This window comes from Heterodontus francisci, unplaced genomic scaffold (genome assembly GCF_036365525.1).
Source record: "Heterodontus francisci isolate sHetFra1 unplaced genomic scaffold, sHetFra1.hap1 HAP1_SCAFFOLD_1214, whole genome shotgun sequence".
NCBI classification, from domain to species: Eukaryota; Metazoa; Chordata; class Chondrichthyes; order Heterodontiformes; family Heterodontidae; genus Heterodontus; species Heterodontus francisci.
In genome coordinates, this window is record NW_027140958.1 from 63,838 (window position 1) to 83,308 (window position 19,471).

At 45.0% G+C, this 19,471-nt stretch overlaps 1 protein-coding gene across 1 annotated transcript in view; it reads left to right on the forward strand.

Annotated features, from left to right (window-relative positions):
* LOC137361514 (membrane-associated phosphatidylinositol transfer protein 2-like) overlaps positions 1–19,471 on the forward strand; it is an 82,439-nt gene that overhangs the window by 28,352 nt on the left and 34,616 nt on the right. Inside the window, exons 8-9 of the mRNA XM_068026341.1 lie at positions 1,013–1,129; positions 1,525–1,673. Of these exons, the coding sequence (XP_067882442.1) occupies positions 1,013–1,129; positions 1,525–1,673 (266 nt within the window). The remainder of the gene's footprint in view (positions 1–1,012; positions 1,130–1,524; positions 1,674–19,471) is intronic.

Consider the following 19,471-nt stretch of genomic DNA (forward strand, 5'->3'; position numbering starts at 1 on the left):
TGTACAGTGGGAGTGAACGGGAAAGAGTTTGATCCCTTGGGATTGTGTACGGTGGGAGTGAACGTGATGGGGTTTGATCCGTTGGGATTGTGTACAGTGGGAGTGAACGGGAAAGAGTTTGATCCCTTGGGATTGTGTACGGTGGGAGTGAACGGGAAGGGGTTTGATCCATTGGGATTGTGTCCAGTGGGAGTGAACGGGAAGGGGTATGATCCATTGGGATTGTGTTCAGTGAGAGTGAACGGGAAGGGGTTTGATCCATTGGGATTGTGTTCGGTGAGAGTGAACGGGAAGGGGTTTGATCGATTGGGATTGTGTTCGGTGAGAGTGAACGGGAAGGGGTTTGATCCATTGGGATTGTGTTCGGTGAGAGTGAACGGGAAGGGGTTTGATCGATTGGGATTGTGTTTGGTGAGAGTGAACGGAAAGGGGTTAGATCCGTTGGGATTGTGGGAGTGAACGGGAAGGGGTTTGATCAATTGGGATTGTGGGAGTGAACGGGGAGGAGTTTGATCCATTGGGACTTTGTACAGTGGGAGTGAACGGGAAGGGGTTTGATCCGTTGGGATTGTGGGAGTGGGTGTGATCCATTGGGATTGTGTACAGTGGGAGTGAACGGGAAGGGGTTTGATCCGTTGGGATTGTGGGAGTGAACGGGGAGGAGTTTGATCCATTGGGACTTTGTACAGTGGGAGTGAACGGGAAGGGGTTTGATCCGTTGGGATTGTGGGAGTGGGTGTGATCCATTGGGATTGTGTACAGTGGGAGTGAACGGAAGGAGTTTGATCCATTGGGATTGTGTACAGTGGGTGTGAACGGGAAGGGGTTTGAGCCGTTGGGATTGGGGGAGTGAACGGGAAGGAGTTTGATCTGTTGGGATTGTGGGAGTGAACGGGAAGGGGTTTGATCCATTGGGATTGTGTAGAGTGGGAGTGAACGGGAAAGGGTTTGATCCATTGGGATTCTGTACGGTGGATGAATTGTGTTTCATTCTTGTCTTTCCAACCACCAGAATGTTGCAGCCAATCACCGAGCCAGTGATGTGGTTGTTACTGTGGGTGCTCCGCAGATACTGAACGGCCGATTTGCCTATGGACCCCTGGATGTTGTCACGCTGACTGGTGAGAAGGTAGGTCACTCCCTCGCACTGACATTCCTCCTAGGACACCGCTGGCAGTTGATTGCAAGGGCTTTGCATTTCCCAGACGTCACGTCTAGAAGGAGCAATGCCCCCAGATCTCACACTCATTACACAGGCCGTGTCATGGGGCCTCATCCCACAGCCCCCGCTAAAACTGCCGTCCACATTTTTCCCTCCCTCCCTCTTGTGGGTGACTCCCTTCCCTTCCTCGCTGCAGCAGTCCCACTCCGTTCCTTGCTCTCCCCTGCTGTTCCACATTCTCCCAGCTGCCTCTCTGCTCCTGCCCCTCCCCCCCACCTCCCGTGTTTCTCTCGCTCTCCCCGCGTGCTCTGTGTGACCCTGTGCTTCTCTCTCAGGCTGTTCTCTTGCCCTCACTCCCACAGGTCGATATCTACATTATGACGCAGCCTCCAGCAGGGAAATGGATTCAGTGTGGGTCAGAGACCACCAGCAGCAGTGGGAGAATCTCCTGCATCCTCCCACAGGACATGCGACTCCCCCTCGGCATCTACCCGGTCCGCATGTTCGTCAGGTAATAAAGCTGGGATTGTTCTCTTTCGAGCAGAGAAGGTTAAGAGGAGATTTTAATTGGGATGTTCAGAATGCCGACAGAGATGGCATAGGGGCAATGGGCCGAACAGCCTCCTCCATGGATTGTATGATGAGAGCTCTGGTTCGACTCCATCTGCAGCAGCTGTGTTCAGTTCTTGACTCCTTCCTCAGGAAGGATGTCCCGGCTTTGGACGGGGTGCAGTGCAGAATCCTCAGAGTGATCCCGGGACTGAGAGGGTTAAACTCCGAGGTGACGCTGCTCACACTCGGCTTGTACTCCCTCGAGTATCGAAGATTAAAGGGTGACCGAATCGGGTGGTTTAAAATGATTCAAGGATTCAGTGGGGTCGACAGAGGAACTATTTCGTCAGGTGGGGAAGGGGTGCAGAACAAGGGGGCAGAACCTTAACATTCGAGCCAGGCCGTTCAGGGGTGATGTCAGGAAGGACAGGACCAGGAGGAGGCCATTCAGCCCCTCGAGCCGGTTACACAGAAAGAGAAGGAGGCCATTCGGCCCCTCCTCGATCCTGTTCCGCCAGTCAGTGAGATCATGGCTGACCTGTGACCTCACTCCATAATCCCGCCTTTGCCCCGTCTCCCTCAATACCATTGGTTAACACAAATCTATCAATCTGCGATTTAACATTAACAATTGATTGTTGTTTGTGGAAGAGATTTCCAAACGTCTCCCAACCTTTCTGTGCTGAATGTCTCACTTCCTAATTTCACTCCTGAAACGTCTGGATCTCAGGGTCTACACCCTGTTCCCTGGTCCGAGACTCCATAACCAGTGCAAATAGTTTCTCTCCAGTGACCCTGTCTGTCCCTTAATAGCGTGAAAACTGGGATCGAATCAGCCCCTAACCTGCTAAATTCCAGGGAATATAGGCCGAGAGAATAAAAATACTCGTCCCTAAATACGACAGCTACACTGTTTATTCAGCAGGGTAAGGATCACTCAGTGTGTAACTGTACAGAGTCACTGTTATTCAGCAGAGGAAGGATTACTCACTGTGAAACTGTGCAGAGTCACTGTTTATTCAGCCGGGTAAGGGTCACTCACTGTGTAACTGTACAGAGTCACTGTTATTCAGCAGAGGAAGGATTACTCACTGTGTAACTGTACAGAGTCACTGTTTATTCAGCAGGGTAAGGATCACTCAGTGTAACTGTACAGAGTCACTGTTTATTCAGCAGGGTAAGGATCACTCAGTGTAACTGTACAGAGTCACTGTTATTCAGCAGAGGAAGGATTACTCACTGTGTAACTGTACAGAGACACTGTTTATTCAGGGTAAGGATCACTCACTGTGTAACTGTACAGAGTCACTGTTTATTCAGCAGGGTAAGGATCACTCACTGTAACTGTACAGAGTCACTGTTTATTCAGCAGGCTAAGGGTCACTCACTGTGTAACTGTACAGAGATACTGTTTATTCAGCAGGATAAGGATCACTCACTGAGTAACTGTACAGAGTCACTGTTTATTCAGCAGGATAAGGATCACTCACTGAGTAACTGTACAGAGACACTGTTTATTCAGGGTAAGGATCACTCACTGTGTAACTGTACAGAGTCACTGTTTATTCAGCAGGGTAAGGATCACTCACTGTAACTGTACAGAGTCACTGTTTATTCAGCAGGATAAGGGTCACTCACTGTGTAACTGTACAGAGTCACTGTTTATTCAGCAGGGTAAGGATCACTCACTGTGTAACTGTACAGAGTCACTGTTTATTCAGCAGGATAAGGGTCACTCACTGTGTAACTGTACAGAGTCACGGTTTATTCAGGGTGAGGATCACTCACTGTGTAACTGTACAGAGTCACTGTTTATTCAGCAGGATAAGGATCACTCACTGTGTAACTGTACAGAGACACTGTTTATTCAGCAGGATAAGGATCACTCACTGAGTAACTGTACAGAGTCACTGTTTATTCAGGGTGAGGATCACTCACTGTGTAACTGTACAGAGTCACTGTTTATTCAGGGTGAGGATCACTCACTGTGTAACTGTACAGAGTCACTGTTTATTCAGGGTGAGGATCACTCACTGTGTAACTGTGCAGAGTCACTGTTTATTCAGGGTGAGGATCACTCACTGTGTAACTGTGCAGAGTCACTGTTTATTCAGGGTGAGGATCACTCACTGTGTAACTGTGCAGAGTCACTGTTTATTCAGGGTAAGGATCACTCACTGTGTAACTGTACAGAGTCACTGTTTATTCAGGGTGAGGATCACTCACTGTGTAACTGTACAGAGTCACTGTTTATTCAGGGTAAGGATCACTCACTGTGTAACTGTGCAGAGTCACTGTTTATTCAGGGTAAGGGTCACTCACTGTGTAACTGTACAGAGTCACTGTTTATTCAGGGTGAGGGTCACTCACTGTGTAACTGTACAGAGTCACTGTTTATTCAGGGTGAGGGTCACTCGCTGTGTACCTGTACAGAGTCACTGTTTATTCAGGGTGAGGATCACTCACTGTGTAACTGTACAGAGTCACTGTTTATTCAGGGTGAGGATCACTCACTGTGTAACTGTGCAGAGTCACTGTTTATTCAGCAGGGTAAGGATCACTCACTGTGTAACTGTACAGAGTCACTGTTTATTCAGGGTGAGGATCACTCACTGTGTAACTGTGCAGAGTCACTGTTTATTCAGGGTGAGGATCACTCACTGTGTAACTGTGCAGAGTCACTGTTTATTCAGGGTGAGGATCACTCACTGTGTAACTGTGCAGAGTCACTGTTTATTCAGGGTGAGGATCACTCACTGTGTAACTGTACAGAGTCACTGTTTATTCAGGGTGAGGATCACTCACTGAGTAACTGTACAGAGTCACTGTTTATTCAGAGTGAGGATCACTCACTGTGTCACTGTACAGAGTCACTGTTTATTCAGGGTGAGGATCACTCACTGTGTAACTGTACAGAGTCACTGTTTATTCAGGGTGAGGATCACTCACTGTGTAACTGTACAGAGACACTGTTTATTCAGGGTGAGGATCACTCACTGTAACTGTACGGAGACACTGTTTATTCAGGGTGAGGATCACTCACTGTGTAACTGTACAGAGACACTGTTTATTCAGGGTAAGGATCACTCACTGTGTAACTGTACAGAGACACTGTTTATTCAGGGTGAGGATCACTCACTGTAACTGTACGGAGACACTGTTTATTCAGGGTGAAGATCACTTACTGTGTAACTGTACAGAGTCACTGTTTATTCAAGGTAAGGATCACTCACTGTGTAACTGTACAGAGTCACTGTTTATTCAGGGTGAGGATCACTCACTGTAACTGTACAGAGACACTGTTTATTCAGGGTGAGGATCACTCACTGTGTAACTGTACAGAGATACTGTTTATTCAGGGTGAATATCACTTACTGTGTAACTGTACAGAGACACTGTTTATTCAGGGTGAGGATCACTCACTGTAACTGTACAGAGACACTGTTTATTCAGGGTGAGGATCACTCACTGTGTAACTGTACAGAGATACTGTTTATTCAGGGTGAAGATCACTTACTGTGTAACTGTACAGAGTCACTGTTTATTCAAGGTAAGGATCACTCACTGTGTAACTGTGCAGAGTCACTGCTTATTCAGCAGGGTAATGGTCACTCACTGAGTAACTGTACAGAGACACTGTTTATTCAGGGTAAGGATCACACACTGTGTAACTGTACAGAGTCACTGTTTATTCAGGGTAAGGATCACTCACTGTGTAACTGTACAGAGTCACTGTTTATTCAGGGTAAGGATCACTCACTGTGTAACTGTACAGAGTCACTGTTTATTCAGGGTAAGGATCACTCACTGTGTAACTGTACAGAGTCACTGTTTATTCAGGGTGAGGATCACTCACTGTGTAACTGTACAGAGACACTGTTTATTCAGGGTAAGGATCACTCACTGTGTAACTGTACAGAGTCACTGTTTATTCAGGGTAAGGATCACTCACTGTGTAACTGTACAGAGTCACTGTTTATTCAGGGTAAGGATCACTCACTGTGTAACTGTACAGAGTCACTGTTTATTCAGGGTAAGGATCACTCACTGTGTAACTGTGCAGAGTCACTGCTTATTCAGCAGGGTAATGGTCACTCACTGAGTAACTGTACAGAGACACTGTTTATTCAGGGTAAGGATCACTCACTGTGTAACTGTACAGAGTCACTGTTTATTCAAGGTAAGGATCACTCACTGTGTAACTGTGCAGAGTCACTGTTTATTCAGGGTAAGGATCACTCACTGTGTAACTGTACAGAGTCACTGTTTATTCAGGGTAAGGATCACTCACTGTGTAACTGTGCAGAGTCACTGTTTATTCAGCAGGGTAATGGTCACTCACTGTGTAACTGTACAGAGTCACTGTGTATTCAGCAGGGTGAGGATCACTCACAGTGTAACTGTACAGAGTCACTGTTTATTCAGGGTAAGGATCACTCACTGTGTAACTGTACAGAGTCACTGTTTATTCAGCAGGGTAAGGATCACTCACTGTGTAACTGTACAGAGTCACTGTTTATTCAGCAGGGTAAGGATCACTCACTGTGTAACTGTACAGAGTCACTGTTTATTCAGGGTGTGGGTCACTCACTGTGTAACTGTACAGAGTCACTGTTTATTCAGGGTAAGGATCACTCACTGTGTAACTGTGCAGAGTCACTGTTTATTCAGGGTAAGGATCACTCACTGTGTAACTGTACAGAGTCACTGTTTATTCAGGGTAAGGATCACTCACTGTGTAACTGTGCAGAGTCACTGTTTATTCAGCAGGGTAATGGTCACTCACTGTGTAACTGTACAGAGTCACTGTGTATTCAGCAGGGTGAGGGTCACTCACTGTGTAACTGTACAGAGTCACTGTTTATTCAGGGTGAGGGTCACTCGCTGTGTACCTGTACAGAGTCACTGTTTATTCAGGGTGAGGGTCACTCGCTGTGTAACTGTACAGAGTCACTGTTTATTCAGGGTGAGGGTCACTCACTGTGTAACTGTACAGAGTCACTGTTTATTCAGGGTGAGGATCACTCACTGTAACTGTACAGAGACACTGTTTATTCAGGGTGAGGATCACTCACTGTGTAACTGTACAGAGTCACTGTTTATTCAGGGTGAGGATCACTCACAGTGTAACTGTACAGAGTCACTGTTTATTCAGGGTAAGGATCACTCACTGTGTAACTGTACAGAGTCACTGTTTATTCAGCAGGGTAAGGATCACTCACTGTGTAACTGTACAGAGACACTGTTTATTCAGGATAAGGATCACTCACTGTGTAACTGTACAGAGACACTGTTTATTCAGGGTAAGGATCACTCACTGTGTAACTGTACAGATCACTGTTTATTCAGGGTGAGGATCACTCACTGTGTAACTGTACAGATCACTGTTTATTCAGGGTGAGGATCACTCACTGTGTAACTGTACAGAGTCACTGTTTATTCAGCAGGGTAAGGGTCAGTCACTGTGTAACTGTACAGAGTCACTGTTTATTCAGGGTGAGGGTCACTCACTGTGTAACTGTACAGAGTCACTGTTTATTCAGGGTGAGGATCACTCACTGTGTAACTGTACCGAGTCACTGTTTATTCAGGGTGAGGGTCACTCACTGTGTAACTGTACAGAGTCACTGTTTATTCAGGGTGAGGATCACTCACTGTGTAACTGTACCGAGTCACTGTTTATTCAGGGTGAGGATCACTCACTGTGTAACTGTACAGAGTCACTGTTTATTCAGGGTGAGGATCACTCACTGTGTAACTGTACAGAGTCACTGTTTATTCAGGGTGAGGATCACTCACTGTGTAACTGTACAGAGTCACTGTTTATTCAGGGTAAGGATCACTCACTGTGTAACTGTACAGAGTCACTGTTTATTCAGGGTAAGGATCACTCACTGTGTAACTGTACAGAGTCACTGTTTATTCAGGGTAAGGATCACTCACTGTGTAACTGTACAGAGTCAGTGTTTATTCAGGGTGAGGATCACTCACTGTGTATCTGCACAGAGTCACTGTTTATTCAGGGTGAGGGTCACTCACTGTGTAACTGTACAGAGTCACTGTTTATTCAGGGTAAGGATCACTCACTGTGTAACTGTGCAGAGTCACTGTTTATTCAGGGTGAGGATCACTCACTGTGTAACTGTACCGAGTCACTGTTTATTCAGGGTGAGGGTCACTCACTGTGTAACTGTACAGAGTCACTGTTTATTCAGGGTAAGGATCACTCACTGTGTAACTGTACAGAGTCACTGTTTATTCAGGGTGAGGATCACTCACTGTGTAACTGTACAGAGTCACTGTTTATTCAGGGTGAGGATCACTCACTGTGTAACTGTGCAGAGTCACTGTTTATTCAGGGTGAGGATCACTCACTGTGTAACTGTACAGAGTCACTGTTTATTCAGGGTGAGGATCACTCACTGTGTAACTGTGCAGAGTCACTGTTTATTCAGGGTGAGGATCACTCACTGTGTAACTGTACCGAGTCACTGTTTATTCAGGGTGAGGGTCACTCACTGTGTAACTGTACAGAGTCACTGTTTATTCAGGGTGAGGATCACTCACTGTGTAACTGTACCGAGTCACTGTTTATTCAGGGTGAGGGTCACTCACTGTGTAACTGTACAGAGTCACTGTTTATTCAGGGTAAGGATCACTCACTGTGTAACTGTACAGAGTCACTGTTTATTCAGGGTGAGGATCACTCACTGTGTAACTGTACAGAGTCACTGTTTATTCAGCAGGGTAAGGATCACTCACTGTGTAACTGTGCAGAGTCACTGTTTATTCAGGGTGAGGATCACTCACTGTGTAACTGTACCGAGTCACTGTTTATTCAGGGTGAGGGTCACTCACTGTGTAACTGTACAGAGACACTGTTTATTCAGGGTAAGGATCACTCACTGTGTAACTGTACAGAGTCACTGTTTATTCAGGGTGAGGATCACTCACTGTGTAACTGTACAGAGTCACTGTTTATTCAGGGTGAGGATCACTCACTGTGTAACTGTACAGAGACACTGTTTATTCAGGGTGAGGATCACTCACTGTGTAACTGTACAGAGTCACTGTTTATTCAGGGTAAGGATCACTCACTGTGTAACTGCACAGAGTCACTGTTTATTCAGCAGGGTAAGGATCACTCACTGTGTAACTGTACAGAGTCACTGTTTATTCAGGGTGAGGATCACTCACTGTGTAACTGTACAGAGTCACTGTTTATTCAGCAGGGTAAGGATCACTCACTGAGTAACTGTACAGAGTCACTGTTTATTCAGCAGGGTAAGGGTCACTCACTGTGTAACTGTACAGAGACACTGTTTATTCAGCAGGGTAAGGGTCACTCACTGTGTAACTGTACAGAGACACTGTTTATTCAGCAGGGTAAGGGTCACTCACTGTGTAACTGTACAGAGACACTGTTTATTGAGCAGGGTAAGGATCACTCACTGTGTAACTGTACAGAGTCACTGTTTATTCAGGGTGAGGATCACTCACTGTGTAACTGTACAGAGTCACTGTTTATTCAGCAGGGTAAGGGTCACTCACTGTGTAACTGGACAGAGGCACTGTTTATTCAGCAGGGTAAGGATCACTCACTGTGTAACTGTACAGAGTCACTGTTTATTCAGCAGGGTAAGGGTCACTCACTGTGTAACTGGACAGAGGCACTGTTTATTCAGCAGGGTAAGGATCACTCACTGTGTAACTGTACAGAGTCACTGTTTATTCAGGGTGAGGATCACTCACTGTGTAACTGTACAGAGTCACTGTTTATTCAGGGTGAGGATCACTCACTGTGTAACTGTACAGAGTCACTGTTTATTCAGCAGGGTAAGGATCACTCACTGTGTAACTGTACAGAGTCACTGTTTATTCAGCAGGGTAAGGATCACTCACTGTGTAACTGTACAGAGTCACTGTTTATTCAGCAGGGTAAGGATCACTCACTGTGTAACTGTACAGAGTCACTGTTTATTCAGGGTGAGGATCACTCACTGAGTAACTGTACAGAGTCACTGTTTATTCAGGGTGAGGATCACTCACTGTGTAACTGTACAGAGTCACTGTTTAGTCAGCAGGATAAGGGTCACTCACTGTGTAACTGTACAGAGTCACTGTTTATTCAGCAGGGTAAGGGTCACTCACTGTGTAACTGTACAGAGTCACTGTTTATTCAGCAGGGTAAGGGTCACTCACAGTGTAACTGGACAGAGTCACTGTTTATTCAGCAGGGTAAGGATCACTCACTGTGTAACTGTACAGAGTGACTGTTTATTCAGCAGGGTAAGGATCACTCACTGTGTAACTGTACAGAGTCACTGTTTATTCAGGGTAAGGATCACTCACTGAGTAACTGTACAGAGTCACTGTTTATTCAGCAGGGTAAGGGTCACTCACTGTGTAACTGTATAGAGTCACTGTTTATTCAGCAGGGTAAGGGTCACTCAATGTGTAACTGGACAGAGTCACTGTTTATTCAGGGTAAGGATCACTCACTGTGTAACTGTACAGAGTGACTGTTTATTCAGCAGGGTAAGGATCACTCACTGTGTAACTGTACAGAGTCACTGTTTATTCAGCAGGATAAGGATCACTCACTGTGTAACTGTACAGAGTCACTGTTTATTCAGCAGGGTAAGGATCACTCACTGTGTAACTGTACAGAGTCACTGTTTATTCAGGGTGAGGATCACTCACTGTGTAACTGTACAGAGTCACTGTTTATTCAGGGTGAGGATCACTCACTGTGTAACTGTACAGAGACACTGTTTATTCAGCAGGGTAAGGGTCACTCACTGTGTAACTGTACAGAGACACTGTTTATTCAGCAGGGTAAGGGTCACTCACTGTGTAACTGGACAGAGTCACTGTTTATTCAGCAGAGTAAGGATCACTCACTGTAACTGTACAGAGTCACTGTTTATTCAGGGTGAGGATCACTCACTGTGTAACTGTACAGAGTCACTGTTTATTCATCAGGGTAAGGGTCACTCACTGTGTAACTGTACAGAGACACTGTTTATTCATCAGGGTAAGGGTCACTCACTGTGTAACTGGACAGAGTCACTGTTTATTCAGGGTAAGGATCACTCACTGTGTAACTGTACAGAGTGACTGTTTATTCAGCAGAGTAAGGGTCACTCACTGTGTAACTGTACAGAGTCACTGTTTATTCAGGGTAAGGATCACTCACTGTGTAACTGTACAGAGTGTTTATTCAGCAGGGTAAGGATCACTCACTGTGTAACTGTACAGAGTCACTGTTTATTCAGCAGGATAAGGATCACTCACTGTGTAACTGTACAGAGTCACTGTTTATTCAGCAGGGTAAGGATCACTCACTGTGTAACTGTACAGAGTCACTGTTTATTCAGGGTGAGGATCACTCACTGTGTAACTGTACAGAGTCACTGTTTATTCAGGGTGAGGATCACTCACTGTGTAACCGTACAGAGACACTGTTTATTCAGCAGGGTAAGGGTCACTCACTGTGTAACTGTACAGAGACACTGTTTATTCAGCAGGGTAAGGGTCACTCACTGTGTAACTGGACAGAGACACTGTTTATTCAGCAGAGTAAGGATCACTCACTGTAACTGTACAGAGTCACTGTTTATTCAGGGTGAGGATCACTCACTGTGTAACTGTACAGAGTCACTGTTTATTCAGGATAAGGATCACTCACTGTAACTGTACAGAGGCACTGTTTATTCAGGATAAGGATCACTCACTGCAACTGTACAGAGGCACTGTTTATTCAGCAGGGTAAGGGTCACTCACTGTGTAACTGTACAGAGTCACTGTTTATTCAGCAGGGTAAGGGTCACTCACTGTGTAACTGTACAGAGGCACTGTTTATTCAGCAGGGTAAGGGTCACTCACTGTGCAACTGTACAGAGTCACTGTTTATTCAGCAGGGTAATGGTCACTCACTGTGTAACTGTACAGAGTCACTGTTTATTCAGCAGGGTAAGGATCACTCACTGTGTAACTGTACAGAGTGACTGTTTATTCAGCAGTGTAAGGATCACTCACTGTAACTGTACAGAGTCACTGTTTATTCAGCAGGGTAATGGTCACTCACTGTGTAACTGCACAGAGTCACTGTTTATTCAGCAGGGTAAGGATCACTCACTGTGTAACTGTACAGAGTCACTGTTTATTCAGCAGGGTAATGGTCACTCACTGTGTAACTGTACAGAGTCACTGTTTATTCAGGGTGAGGATCACTCACTGTGTAACTGTGCAGAGTCACTGTTTATTCAGAGTAAGGATCACTCACTGAGTAACTGTACAGAGTCACTGTTTATTCAGCAGGGTAAGGATCACTCACTGTGTAACTGCACAGAGTCACTGTTTATTCAGCAGGGTAAGGGTCACTCACTGTGTAACTGTACAGAGTTACTGTTTATTCAGGGTAAGGATCACTCACTGTGTAACTGTACAGATTCACTGTTTATTCAGGGTAATGGTCACTCACTGAGTAACTGTACAGAGTCACTGTTTATTCAGGGTAAGGATCACTCACTGTGTAACTGTACAGAGTCACTGTTTATTCAGCAGGGTAATGGTCACTCACTGAGTAACTGTACAGAGTCACTGTCTATTCAGCAGGGTAATGGTCACTCACTGAGTAACTGTACAGAGTCACTGTTTATTCAGCAGGGTAAGGGTCACTCACTGTGTAACTGTACAGAGTCACTGTTTATTCAGCAGAGTAAGGGTCACTCACTGTGTAACTGTACAGAGTCACTGTTTATTCAGGGTGAGGATCACTCACTGTGTAACTGTACAGAGTCACTGTTTATTCAGGGTGAGGATCACTCACTGTGTAACTGTACAGAGTCACTGTTTATTCAGGGTGAGGATCACTCACTGAGTAACTGTACAGAGTCACTGTTTATTCAGGGTGAGGATCACTCACTGTGTAACTGTACAGAGTCACTGTTTATTCAGGGTGAGGATCACTCACTGTGTAACTGTACAGAGTCACTGTTTATTCAGGGTAAGGATCACTCACTGTGTAACTGTACAGAGTCACTGTTTATTCAGGGTGAGGATCACTCACTGTGTAACTGTACAGAGTCACTGTTTATTCAGGGTAAGGATCACTCACTGTGTAACTGTACAGAGTCACTGTTTATTCAGGGTGAGGATCACTCACTGTGTAACTGTACAGAGACACTGTTTATTCAGGGTAAGGGTCACTCACTGTGTAACTGTCCAGAGACACTGTTTATTCAGGGTGAGGGTCACTCACTGTGTAACTGTGCAGAGTCACTGTCTATTCAGCAGGGTAATGGTCACTCACTGAGTAACTGTACAGAGTCACTGTTTATTCAGGGTGAGGATCACTCACTGATTAACTGTACAGAGTCACTGTTTATTCAGGGTGAGGATCACTCACTGAGTAACTGTACAGAGTCACTGTCTATTCAGGGTGAGGATCACTCACTGAGTAACTGTACAGAGTCACTGTTTATTCAGCAGGGTAATGGTCACTCACTATGTAACTGTGCAGAGTCACTGTTTATTCAGGGTGAGGATCACTCACTGTGTAACTGTACAGAGTCACTGTTTATTCAGGGTGAGGGTCACTCACTGTGTAACTGTACAGAGACACTGTTTATTCAGGGTAAGGATCACTCACAGTGTAACTGTACAGAGTCACTGTTTATTCAGGGTGAGGGTCACTCACTGTGTAACTGTACAGAGTCACTGTTTATTCAGGGTGAGGATCACTCACTGTGTAACTGTGCAGAGTCACTGTTTATTCAGGGTGAGGATCACTCACTGTGTAACTGTACCGAGTCACTGTTTATTCAGGGTGAGGGTCACTCACTGTGTAACTGTACAGAGTCACTGTTTATTCAGGGTAAGGATCACTCACTGTGTAACTGTACAGAGTCACTGTTTATTCAGGGTAAGGATCACTCACTGTGTAACTGTACAGAGTCACTGTTTATTCAGGGTAAGGATCACTCACTGTGTAACTGTACAGAGTCACTGTTTATTCAGGGTGAGGGTCACTCACTGTGTAACTGTACAGAGTCACTGTTTATTCAGGGTGAGGGTCACTCACTGTGTAACTGTACAGAGACACTGTTTATTCAGGGTGAGGATCACTCACTGTGTAACTGTACAGAGTCACTGTTTATTCAGGGTAAGGATCACTCACTGTGTAACTGTACAGAGACACTGTTTATTCAGGGTGAGGGTCACTCACTGTGTAACTGTACAGAGACACTGTTTATTCAGGGTGAGGATCACTCACTGTGTAACTGTACAGAGTCACTGTTTATTCAGGGTGAGGATCACTCACTGTGTAACTGTACAGAGACACTGTTTATTCAGGGTGAGGATCACTCACTGAGTAACTGTACAGAGACACTGTTTATTCAGGGTGAGGATCACTCACTGTGTAACTGTACAGAGTCACTGTTTATTCAGGGTGAGGATCACTCACTGTGTAACTGTACAGAGACACTGTTTATTCAGCAGGGTGAGGATCACTCACTGTGTAACTGTACAGAGTCACTGTTTATTCAGCAGGGTAAGGGTCACTCACTGTGTAACTGTACAGAGACACTGTTTATTCAGGGTGAGGATCACTCACTGTGTAACTGTACAGAGTCACTGTTTATTCAGCAGGGTAATGGTCACTCACTGTGTAACTGTACAGAGACACTGTTTATTCAGGGTACGGATCACTCACTGTGTAACTGTACAGAGTCACTGTTTATTCAGGGTGAGGATCACTCACTGTGTAACTGTACAGAGTCACTGTTTATTCAGGGTGAGGATCACTCACTGTGTAACTGTACAGAGACACTGTTTATTCAGGGTGAGGATCACTCACTGAGTAACTGTACAGAGACACTGTTTATTCAGGGTGAGGATCACTCACTGTGTAACTGTACAGAGACACTGTTTATTCAGCAGGGTGAGGATCACTCACTGTGTAACTGTACAGAGACACTGTTTATTCAGCAGGGTGAGGATCACTCACTGTGTAACTGTACAGAGTCACTGTTTATTCAGGGTGAGGATCACTCACTGTAACTGTACCGAGTCACTGTTTATTCAGGGTGAGGGTCACTCACTGTGTAACTGTACAGAGTCACTGTTTATTCAGGGTGAGGGTCACTCACTGTGTAACTGTACAGAGTCACTGTTTATTCAGGGCGAGGGTCACTCACTGTGTAACTGTACAGAGTCACTGTTTATTCAGGGTGAGGGTCACTCACTGTGTAACTGTACAGAGTCACTGTTTATTCAGGGTGAGGATCACTCACTGTGTAACTGTACAGAGTCACTGTTTATTCAGGCTGAGGATCACTCACTGTGTAACTGTACCGAGTCACTGTTTATTCAGGGTGAGGATCACTCACTGTGTAACTGTACAGAGTCACTGTTTATTCAGGGCGAGGGTCACTCACTGTGTAACTGTACAGAGTCACTGTTTATTCAGGGTGAGGGTCACTCACTGTGTAACTGTACAGAGTCACTGTTTATTCAGGGTGAGGATCACTCACTGTGTAACTGTACAGAGTCACTGTTTATTCAGGGTGAGGATCACTCACTGTGTAACTGTACCGAGTCACTGTTTATTCAGGGTGAGGATCACTCACTGTGTAACTGTACAGAGACACTGTTTATTCAGGGTGAGGATCACTCACTGTGTAACTGTACCGAGTCACTGTTTATTCAGGGTGAGGATCACTCACTGTGTAACTGTACAGAGTCACTGTTTATTCAGCAGGGTAAGGGTCACTCACTGTGTAACTGTACCGAGTCACTGTTTATTCAGGGTGAGGATCACTCACTGTGTAACTGTACCGAGTCACTGTTTATTCAGGGTGAGGATCACTCACTGTGTAACTGTACAGAGACACTGTTTATTCAGGGTGAGGATCACTCACTGTGTAACTGTACCGAGTCACTGTTTATTCAGGGTGAGGATCACTCACTGTGTAACTGTGCAGAGTCACTGTTTATTCAGGGTGAGGATCACTCACTGTGTAACTGTACCGAGTCACTGTTTATTCAGGGTGAGGATCACTCACTGTGTAACTGTACAGAGTCACTGTTTATTCAGGGTGAGGATCACTCACTGTGTAACTGTGCAGAGTCACTGTTTATTCAGGGTGAGGATCACTCACTGTGTAACTGTACAGAGTCACTGTTTATTCAGGGTGAGGATCACTCACTGTGTAACTGTACAGAGTCACTGTTTATTCAGGGTAAGGATCACTCACTGTGTAACTGTACAGAGTCACTGTTTATTCAGGGTGAGGATCACTCACTGTGTAACTGTGCAGAGTCACTGTTTATTCAGGGTGAGGATCACTCACTGTGTAACTGTACAGAGTCACTGTTTATTCAGGGTGAGGATCACTCACTGTGTAACTGTACAGAGTCACTGTTTATTCAGGGTAAGGATCACTCACTGTGTAACTGTACAGAGTCACTGTTTATTCAGCAGGGTAAGGGTCACTCACTGTGTAACTGTACAGAGTCACTGTTTATTCAGGGTGAGGATCACTCACTGTGTAACTGTACAGAGTCACTGTTTATTCAGGGTGAGGATCACTCACTGTGTAACTGTACAGAGTCACTGTTTATTCAGCAGGGTAAGGGTCACTCACTGTGTAACTGTACAGAGTCACTGTTTATTCAGGGTGAGGATCACTCACTGTGTAACTGTACAGAGTCACTGTTTATTCAGGGTGAGGATCACTCACTGTGTAACTGTGCAGAGTCACTGTTTATTCAGGGTGAGGATCACTCACTGTGTAACTGTACAGAGTCACTGTTTATTCAGCAGGGTAAGGGTCACTCACTGTGTAACTGTACAGAGTCACTGTTTATTCAGCAGGGTAAGGGTCACTCACTGTGTAACTGTACAGAGACACTGTTTATTCAGGGTGAGGATCACTCACTGTAACTGTACAGAGTCACTGTTTATTCAGGGTGAGGATCACTCACTGTGTAACTGTACAGAGTCACTGTTTATTCAGGGTGAGGATCACTCACTGTGTAACTGTACAGAGTCACTGTTTATTCAGGGTGAGGGTCACTCACTGAGTAACTGTACAGAGTCACTGTTTATTCAGGGTAAGGATCACTCACTGTGTAACTGTACAGAGTCACTGTTTATTCAGGGTGAGGATCACTCACTGTAACTGTACAGAGTCACTGTTTATTCAGGGTGAGGATCACTCACTGTGTAACTGTACAGAGTCACTGTTTATTCAGGGTGAGGATCACTCACTGTAACTGTACAGAGTCACTGTTTATTCAGGGTGAGGATCACTCACTGTGTAACTGTACAGAGACACTGTTTATTCAGGGTAAGGATCACTCACTGTGTAACTGTACAGAGTCACTGTTTATTCAGGGTGAGGATCACTCACTGTAACTGTACAGAGTCACTGTTTATTCAGGGTGAGGATCACTCACTGTAACTGTACAGAGTCACTGTTTATTCAGGGTGAGGATCACTCACTGTGTAACTGTACAGAGACACTGTTTATTCAGGGTGAGGATCACTCACTGTAACTGTACAGAGTCACTGTTTATTCAGGGTGAGGATCACTCACTGTGTAACTGTACAGAGACACTGTTTATTCAGGGTGAGCGTCACTCACTGTGTAACTGTACAGAGTCACTGTTTATTCAGGGTGAGGATCACTCACTGTAACTGTACAGAGTCACTGTTTATTCAGGGTGAGGATCACTCACTGTGTAACTGTACAGAGACACTGTTTATTCAGGGTGAGGGTCACTCACTGTGTAACTATACAGAGTCACTGTTTATTCAGGGTGAGGATCACTCACTGTGTAACTGTACAGAGACACTGTTTATTCAGGGTAAGGATCACTCACTGTGTAACTGTACAGAGTCACTGTTTATTCAAGGTAAGGATCACTCACTGTGTAACTGTACAGAGTCACTGTTTATTCAGGGTGAGGATCACTCACTGTGTAACTGTACAGAGACACTGTTTATTCAGGGTGAGGATCACTCACTGTGTAACTGTACAGAGTCACTGTTTATTCCGGGTGAGTGTCACTCACTGTGTAACTGTACAGAGTCACTGTTTATTCCGGGTGAGTGTCACTCACTGTGTAACTATACAGAGTCACTGTTTATTCAGGGTGAGGATCACTCACTGTGTAACTATACAGAGTCACTGTTTATTCAGGGTGAGGATCACTCACTGTGTAACTGTACAGAGACACTGTTTATTCAGGGTGAGGATCACTCACTGTGTAACTGTACAGAGTCACTGTTTATTCCGGGTGAGTGTCACTCACTGTGTAACTGTACAGAGTCACTGTTTATTCAGCAGGGTCAGGATCACTCACTGTGTAACTGTACAGAGTCACTGTTTATTCAGGGTGAGGATCACTCACTGTAACTGTACAGAGTCACTGTTTATTCAGGGTGAGGATCACTCACTGTGTAACTATACAGAGTCACTGTTTATTCAGGGTGAGGATCACTCACTGTGTAACTGTACAGAGACACTGTTTATTCAGGGTAAGGATCACTCACTGTGTAACTGTACAGAGTCACTGTTTATTCAAGGTAAGGATCACTCACTGTGTAACTGTACAGAGTCACTGTTTATTCAGGGTGAGGATCACTCACTGTGTAACTGTACAGAGACACTGTTTATTCAGGGTGAGGATCACTCACTGTGTAACTGTACAGAGTCACTGTTTATTCAGGGTGAGGATCACTCACTGTGTAACTGTACAGAGTCACTGTTTATTCAGGGTAAGGATCACTCACTGTGTAACTGTACAGAGTCACTGTTTATTCAGGGTGAGGATCACTCACTGTGTAACTGTGCAGAGTCACTGTTTATTCAGGGTGAGGATCACTCACTGTGTAACTGTACAGAGTCACTGTTTATTCAGGGTGAGGATCACTCACTGTGTAACTGTACAGAGTCACTGTTTATTCAGGGTAAGGATCACTCACTGTGTAACTGTACAGAGTCACTGTTTATTCAGGGTGAGGATCACTCACTGTGTAACTGTGCAGAGTCACTGTTTATTCAGGGTGAGGATCACTCACTGTGTAACTGTACAGAGTCACTGTTTATTCAGGGTGAGGATCACTCACTGTGTAACTGTACAGAGTCACTGTTTATTCAGGGTAAGGATCACTCACTGTGTAACTGTACAGAGTCACTGTTTATTCAGCAGGGTAAGGGTCACTCACTGTGTAACTGTACAGAGTCACTGTTTATTCAGGGTGAGGATCACTCACTGTGTAACTGTACAGAGTCACTGTTTATTCAGGGTGAGGATCACTCACTGTGTAACTGTACAGAGTCACTGTTTATTCAGCAGGGTAAGGGTCACTCACTGTGTAACTGTACAGAGTCACTGTTTATTCAGGGTGAGGATCACTCACTGTGTAACTGTACAGAGTCACTGTTTATTCAGGGTGAGGATCACTCACTGTGTAACTGTGCAGAGTCACTGTTTATTCAGGGTGAGGATCACTCACTGTGTAACTGTACAGAGTCACTGTTTATTCAGCAGGGTAAGGGTCACTCACTGTGTAACTGTACAGAGTCACTGTTTATTCAGCAGGGTAAGGGTCACTCACTGTGTAACTGTACAGAGACACTGTTTATTCAGGGTGAGGATCACTCACTGTAACTGTACAGAGTCACTGTTTATTCAGGGTGAGGATCACTCACTGTGTAACTGTACAGAGTCACTGTTTAT